This window comes from Meleagris gallopavo, chromosome 2 (genome assembly GCF_000146605.3).
Source record: "Meleagris gallopavo isolate NT-WF06-2002-E0010 breed Aviagen turkey brand Nicholas breeding stock chromosome 2, Turkey_5.1, whole genome shotgun sequence".
Taxonomy (NCBI): domain Eukaryota; kingdom Metazoa; phylum Chordata; class Aves; order Galliformes; family Phasianidae; genus Meleagris; species Meleagris gallopavo.
This window is the reverse complement of record NC_015012.2, coordinates 44,493,792-44,501,336: the sequence shown is the minus strand read 5'-3', so window position 1 is coordinate 44,501,336 and position 7,545 is coordinate 44,493,792. Positions and strand designations below refer to the sequence as shown.

At 41.2% G+C, this 7,545-nt stretch overlaps 1 protein-coding gene across 4 annotated transcripts in view; it reads left to right on the top strand.

Annotated features, from left to right (window-relative positions):
- The window catches only part of PNLDC1 (PARN like, ribonuclease domain containing 1), an 11,016-nt gene extending 3,814 nt beyond the window's left edge, over positions 1–7,202 (top strand). For 2 of the 4 annotated variants that reach the window (XM_019612879.2, XM_019612881.2), the window contains 12 exons: positions 271–350; positions 1,341–1,478; positions 2,178–2,247; positions 2,516–2,601; positions 2,805–2,860; positions 4,156–4,223; positions 4,662–4,715; positions 4,930–4,972; positions 5,504–5,603; positions 6,112–6,287; positions 6,455–6,553; positions 7,062–7,202. In XM_019612879.2, the coding sequence (XP_019468424.1) occupies positions 271–350; positions 1,341–1,478; positions 2,178–2,247; positions 2,516–2,601; positions 2,805–2,860; positions 4,156–4,223; positions 4,662–4,715; positions 4,930–4,972; positions 5,504–5,603; positions 6,112–6,287; positions 6,455–6,553; positions 7,062–7,134 (1,043 nt within the window). In that variant the 3' untranslated portion in view covers positions 7,135–7,202. Of the gene's footprint in view, positions 1–270; positions 351–1,340; positions 1,479–2,177; positions 2,248–2,515; positions 2,602–2,804; positions 2,861–4,155; positions 4,224–4,661; positions 4,716–4,929; positions 4,973–5,503; positions 5,621–6,111; positions 6,288–6,454; positions 6,554–7,061 lie in introns of all 4 variants that reach the window. The other 2 variants (XM_031552447.1, XM_031552448.1) reach the window with 2 other exon arrangements.
- The last annotated feature ends 343 nt before the right edge of the window (positions 7,203–7,545 follow it).

The following is a 7,545-nucleotide window of genomic DNA, read 5'->3' as shown; positions in this document are numbered from 1 at the left end:
TTCCAGAGCTCTCATGACTGTCTTTCTCCACTAATTTTCAGTTGGTCTTTTCCTTTACCATCCTCCCAAAAGCTTATTTGACTGAAATTCTCCATGTGACTTTTTTTTTTTTATGTCACCACATGTGCAGGAATGTATTAAGATCGTATCATTCAGGACTGTTTTTTGTACCCCGGAGCAGAACCATGGTTAGTCCTGTCTAGAAAAAAGTGTTTTGCTAAACAGAATTATTTGCACCTCTAAAGTTTTTACTACTCATTTCTGTCTTAGATTCCCAGATGCTTGATGTTCAACTGGTTCTGCGACAAGCTCTCCCAAACGTTTGGACACAGCCTCTCAGAGACAATGAGGTGAGCTGTAAGAGAGTTTCTACCTAGGTAGGTAGGACTGACATTCCCGCAGAGATTCTGAAATGTTGCCTTTTAATGATGAGTCCAAGAGGAGAGGGCAGCGACAAAGGAAAGTGTCAATTCTGAATCCCTTTTCTTGGGATCTCGCAAAATTGAATAACTGGTTATTGGAACAGTTCCCAAATGGAACTGTTTCCCTTGTAACCACAAAATACCTTGAGTGAGAAATACTTGTCCTTGGGGCAGTTCTGCAGAAACTCTCCTGCTGCCTTTGAAAAATCTCTCCTTTAATACATTTGCAAGAAATAGCAGTTTTCAGCCTTTTATGTTTTTTCTTTGTTGTCTTTTGCCGTACAGTTGTTTTGAAGGCTTTCACTTTTATATGTCTTGCTTTAGTGGGATCTGCCTTTGTTTACATTGGTATTTTCCATTTGATGCAGTATTTTCTGAATTAAACCAATGGCTGCAGACATTTTAGAACATGGCACAATAGTGGTAACAGTCAGTTGCTTAGAAATGGATTATGAAGGGTTTTTTGTTGTTGTTGTTCTTATTTTTTTTTCATTGCTTTAGTTCTGTTTTGGCTTGATAGCCATTATCAGCAGAGTGACAGGCTTACTCAGCCTGCTCACCTGAAGCACAGCCTTTGGGGATTCAGTTTGTGCAATGCTTTTGTTTGTTTTTTAGTTCCATAAACTTATAGAATTGGCATAAAGTTAATTATGTTTATTTGTGGTCCAAACTACCTGTGATAGGAGCCATCCTTTTAAAAAGAAAAGCATTAATAAGGCACCATTAGAAGAGGTCTCGTATTACTGGAGCACTGACCTCAAAAGGGAAGAAAAGTGAGTCTGGCTGTTCTGAGGTCTCAGGGATGTGCGTTTTTCTCATCTTTTTTCTCCATTTTTCATAGCCTAGAAGTGGATCTTGAGTGCTCAGCATTCAGTACACACAGGTAATGTAGAAGGCTGATATCCGCTGTTTTTTCAGGTACTGGTGAAAAAAGTGAGTCCGCAGCACCGTCGACTTCTGGAAAGCTCTTCTCATGACTCCTGCCGGAAGGAGCTCATTCTCACATCTGCCCGGGGCTTTACCAACCTTTTCCAGATAATTGTTAAAGCTAAAAAGGTAAAACGACCCATCGCTACTCTCATTTATTTTTTTTTTAATCTTTTATTTATCTTGCTGCTCTGGATGTAAAAGCGTGATAAAAGATAAAGTAGCTTGTATTAAATGACTCAGCTCATTCAGTGTGATCATCCTGTTCAGTTGTCAGTTGTCTACTTGAGTAAATGCAAGAGTCTGCAATGCTGAATCCTTGTTACATCATGAATCACCATCTAAGAAAGCCGAGCAGATTTTTGCCTTTTGAACAAGTTCAGATTTCTAGCATGTGATGGACCTGTTTCTTGGATCATGCAGACCTTTGCTGTGATTATAGATGACAATTCTTGTGTTCTGTATCCAGATTATTGAACAGATTTCAGCTTCAGAGGGCTTTATGGGTGATAAGGAGGTGATGTCCTTCCCCTTCTGAATAGGACTGTAAATCTGATCACTGGAAGATAGTACCACTCCTCAGCTGAATGGGAATCTGCCCCATAGTTCCTTCAATCCACTCAAAATAGAGAAGTACTGAAAAATACCCTCTTCAGAGAGCCCGCAAGTCTGATTTCCTGAAAATAATAATCTTGATATAAATCCTGCAACCTGAATTACTTTTGGGAGGAAAGGATTACAGCTATTGAGCATGCCTGAGGTTGGTTATGTCTGAGTACTGCAAAACTATGCTTCAATAGGCTGCTGTTATGTTTGTTCTTCCAATAGCCTCTGGTGGGACACAACATGCTGATGGACCTATGTCATCTCCATGACAAGTTCTACAACCCTCTGCCAGGTAATGCTGTGCATATCTGCTGTCTTCAGGATCTGTACCCCCAGCAGCTGCCCTTGCAGCAGGGATGAGAGGGTGAGAGCCGGTGGCCCTTCACCACCCCAGCCACCCACAAAGCTGAGCAAGCAACAGTGCTGATCACCTATCTCATCTGTGCCCTGCTGGAACAGGGCATCATTCCTCTGAGAACACTTCCTTTTCTTAATTGTTTGGAATACCATTGACTTCTCATCGTTTTTGTAATGTCTTTATTTGTGTGCTTTGCTTTCAGAAAGCTATGAGGAATTTAAAAAGAATATTCACCACCTGTTTCCTGTCCTCATAGACACCAAGACTGTAACAAAATCCATCTGGAAGGTGAGATGGAAAGATCTTTCTATGTGGACTTAGATCTCTTTCATCCAGTAAAGAAGATACCTTTCCTGAATGTGCGATGGTCATGGAGCTGTGACCAGTTCTAAGTGTTACCTTGAAACGGTGTGATTTCAGATCCCATTTAATGAGGCAGTAGGATCAGTGAATGAACTCACATGGTTTTCTAACCTAGATTTGTTTTACAGAACTACCAGTTTCCTCGAGTATCTAATCTTCTGGAGGTGTATGAGGTTTTGTGCAGGTCAGTGGTGGGCTATAAAGCTTCTGTAGTCCATTTGTTTTCGTGGGAAAAATATTTTGTTTGTTCATAATTTTCCTCCTCCCAAAAGTTTTCAAGCTTGTTTCTTCCTAAATTTAAGAGCAAAAGTTTTGTTCGTATTTGTTACAAAGTAATTGGGAAATTTATTTTTTTTTTTAAGTCAGTTTTCATCTGTCACAATGGGACTAGAGTCCATGAGATGTATTGTAGTTTCTACTGTGTAACTGCAGAGTATCAGGGCAGTGGGCATGGAACAGGCTGTCCAGGGCAGTGGGCACAGCCCCAAGTGCTGGAGTTCAAGGAGTGGTTGGACACAGCTCTCAGACAGGGGGCTTGAATTCTGCATGGTCCTGTGTGGAGCCAGGGGTTGGACTCGATGTTCCTTGTGGGCTCCTCCTATCTTGAGATATTCTGTGCTTCTAGTTATGTGGTTGTAGAGATGCCTGTATTCCAAAATACCAACCAGGACTTTGTAGCTTTATAATAGCTTTCCACCTTTATTTAATTGGTCTCAAGATTTGCTTGCAAGTAGCCTTATACGCAGCTGCACAGCTGGATGTTGCTTGTGGCATGTGATGAAATGAGTGAATTTAAGTTCTCAGTGAAACCACTGATTTCAAATACCCGCTCTCAGGAAAAAGCTTGTCTTAGCTGAAAGCAGTAACTAACTACAGTAATCTAGTGGAGCATTAGTAGATGCTGTATTTCATCAGCTTAGCCGTGGTGTGTTAGAACACTTAATCTTTTCTACACTTGTTCTGTGGATAAATTGCTTGTGTATGTTGTAAATACTTGGTAGGAAAGCAAAATTTCCCCTCTTAACCTTCAACCTCACTCCCAAAAATCAGACACAAAATTAGAGCTTATAGAAACAGTATTATTCTCTGGTGGGTGGTGTTATTGTTTTTAGCTGTTTCAGACTGCAGGTTCTCAGAGGTCCTGTGTTTTTTGTTCTTTTATTACAGCCATTCCATGGGTATCAATTTAATCTGGCCCACTGATTTTCAGTTTAATTCACATTTTCATGTGCAGTTAGAACAAATACGCTCCTTTGCAGGTTTGAGTGGAAGAAGAGACTGAAGTAGTATTTAGGAGTTTTCAAAGATTGTGTTCAGCAAAGTACCTCACCCTTTTCATGGGGTAGTTTAAAAGTTCCTTCTAAAATGTTCAGTAGCCTTTTCTAAAATGAAGCCGCAGGTTACTAGAGAACAGGTGTGTAACTTTGTCTCTAATATAACGAGGAAGGACAAAAATCTTACATGTCCATTTGTCTTCAGCAGCGACCTAAATCCCATGGATCCATCGTGTCCAGTGATTGATCTCGCAAGTGACTCAGTGCGATACGGTACAGTTTTTAAGCACACTTTCCAAGCTGGGGGGTTTTGTTTTACTCTGTGTGTCCACAGGCACAGCATCAGTGAGTGTGAGTAGGACTGCTGACTTTACATCGAGCGGCTGATACGCAGTTCCCATGCCATCAGTAGCGTTAAACACAATTTGGTTTAGGTCTTCAAGAAAGTTCATTTTGTTCTTTATGTGCATCTCACTAAGCTCTTCAGACATTGGTATAAGTGCTGCCTTTTTGTTGGGGTCATTTTAAAATGCCCGGTAGAATCATAGATGTGCCATAGATTGTAAGGGCTTTAAGGGGAGGGAGGGAACAGCTGAGCAATGGGGAATAAACAGCAGAATGGATCTTACAGGCATTAAGGTTTTGTGGCCAAGCAATTTCCACAGTGTGCTAGAGGTGTTTGTTTCTTTTTGATTTTGTTGGACGCTTCAGCTGGGAAGGCGGCTCCTCATGAGGCAGCGTATGATGCATTTCTCTGTGGTTCAGGTAAAATGCTTCTTCAACACTTTTTGTTCGAATGTGACAATTCCTTCACTGCTCTGTGGCTCTGTTGTTTATGTAATGGTAAGAAGCATTTTTTTATATAATGTTGCTCTTAGTAACTTAGCACTTCAGTGACTTTTGTGCTTTCTAAAGTAATTTCCATTAGTTGTGTTTCTACAGTTTTGTTCTAATGCCACCTCGTTGTTCCTCTTTCTAGTTCTTCTGAAATCAGCTCATTTGCTGTTGTGCAGATTGACAGAGTGAGTGGAGCTTAAGGATTTATTAAGAATTGTTGCATAGATGGATCTTACGGAATACAACTCATGAGTTGGTTCTGGCTGATGCTTTGTAGTCAGGCCTTCCTTTTGGATAAAAGAGAGCGTTATTGAAAATGTCACTGTTCTAATTAGATTGTTATCTTATAAATCTGAAAGTAGTAGCTTTATGTCAAAGCTGACATTTGAAAAAATGAAATTGGGGACCATGAAATTGCTCTGAGGTTGGGAAATGGCACAGTGAATCCTTTATCCTTGGATCAGCTCTCTCAGGGTGAGTTCACTTGGTTAAGGGTCAATTCATTTTCCATTAGTTTCCACTTCTGAAATCTGTGTGATTCAGTGACTTCACTTAAGATACTGTTCAAATCCATTCCCTCTGCTTGCAGCTTTTTGGCTTCTGTAGATGATGCTAAGGTTTGAAATACCCATTTTCTCACTAATTTAGGACTCTATGCTTCAGAGAGTGCATTGCTGGAGAAACAAAACATTGTTCCATTTTGTTTTCTGATCTAGCGATGCAGCGAAGGCCGATTCTTCTTTCTCTCAGTATCTCACCATGTTAGCTGAGTATTTGAACAAGGTGAATTTCATCCGAGGTGGCGTCTCAAGCATTGTGCGTATGAATTGCAGGTCTGTAACCAGGTGGTGGGATATGTAGGTCCATAGCTCAGCTGATGCATTCATTAGAGGAGAACAATCCACCCTTGCCTGGGCCCACCTTGGCAGAAGCTGTCTCCGTGCAGGTGGCACAAATGACCTTTCAGAACATCACTGAGTTCAAGTTCTGCCTTATGGAGTTTGTTAATCTTGTTATCCTGTAAGATGGCGTTAGTCCCTTTATGCTGTGCTCACTTGCTGTGGCCTGGCAGAGAGCTTGCTGTTTCTCTGTTTTATTTTTCTACATGATAGAAAAGTGATACATTTTTCTACATGATAGAGTTTGCTTTTATGACTCACGTTTAGAAAAAATCCTTGGGGAAGAAGAAACATAGCCTCACGCCATCAGCTGTATTGTACAGAGGACTATCTTATTTTTGTGTTGCATTTTGCATGTTTTCTGTTAGTGGTATTTCTGCAGTATTGCTGCATGCAGATATGTCTCAGTGTTGCACATTTTCCAGAATTTTTCTGGGGAAGATGCTTCCTGCCGATATCCCCCTCCCTTGGTTGTCTGTGTTCGAGGTTGGCCACGGCTGGATGAAAGGCAGATCTACCAGGAGTTACAGCCTCTTTGTCACTTTGATATTAGACGGCTTTCAGAGAACCAATTCATTTTGCTCTCCAATAGATTTAAGCAGTAAGTAACCAGAAAATCCTAACTTTCTGTACCTTAATCCTTTCATCCAAGTTCTCTCCCACTCTCTCCTGTATCACTCTATTTAGACAGAGAGATTCCTGCCCTGATGTGTGAGATTTCATAAGAAGCCTGGGAATCATGGTTAATGACATCTGTTCTCCTTACAGTGTCATTCGTGTTCTGCATGATTACAAAGATCACCCTAAGCTGCAGATCTCTGTCTATGGCCGCTGGAGGCACTCTCCGCATGTGAACTGCCTGTTAAAGTGAGTTACGGAAATCACATGAATGGGGAGGAGGGGAGAAAGGCATTTCTTTCAGTGCCTCGGCAGTGTGCTGCTCTCTGGCCATGTCCCAGAGAACAGGGGATTCAGAAGCAGGTTCCTGTGCTGACTGTGGGTTGGTGCTTGTGAGCTTTCACTCCTGTGCAGCAGGAGTGATCTTGATCTTTATTAACTAGGGAAGGTTTCCCCACAGATAGCACAAAACTATGTGCCATGGTAACAGGCAGAGGATGACCTTGATAAGCTGCAGTGCCAGCTCTGAGCCTGGGAGGAGGAGGCAGAGTCTCCAGGTGTGGGATGGCTGTGTTTCTTTCTACAGAAGAGTTGAAAACTCAGTAGTAGGAGAGAATTCTAGATTCAAAGTATGTCTCTCTGGAGAGGCAGTGACAGCAGTGTTTGTCAGTGGTGCATTTATGGCCTGACATAGTCTGGAAAAGAGTCAGTTTTGAACAAGAACAAAATTAACAGTATTTTATCACTTCCCCTTTAGAGTCTCTGGTATTGTGGCACTTTGGTCTCTGTTGGCCTTTCTGCTTGGAGGATCTCCTTCCTGTTCACCGTAAATGACTCTTTCAGATGAGCTCTGAGGAACAGATCCTTTTTTTTTTTTTTTGAATGTTTGTTTTGTTGTTTCATTTTCATTACATTCAATAAAGTATGAGCAAAAAGCATAGTGTTGTAATTGCCTTCTTGGAAAAGTGTTTTTGAAGAGGATATATTGGGTCCAGCTTGTGTTCCTTTGTAATCTGTTCAAAGCACAGAGGTGCAGATTGTTCTTTTATGACTGATTTACTTTGATTTTCTATTGGTGCTTTGCAGCTATTCATAAGCCAGTTTGTTCTCAGTGCTTGCTCTGCTGCATAGAACACATTTGTGCTGAAGTTCTGGAAGTTATGAAATGAACGAGACTATTTTTAACGGCAGTTGTAAAGCAGGGGAAATGTCACTGTTTACCAATTGGAAATGGGCAGAAA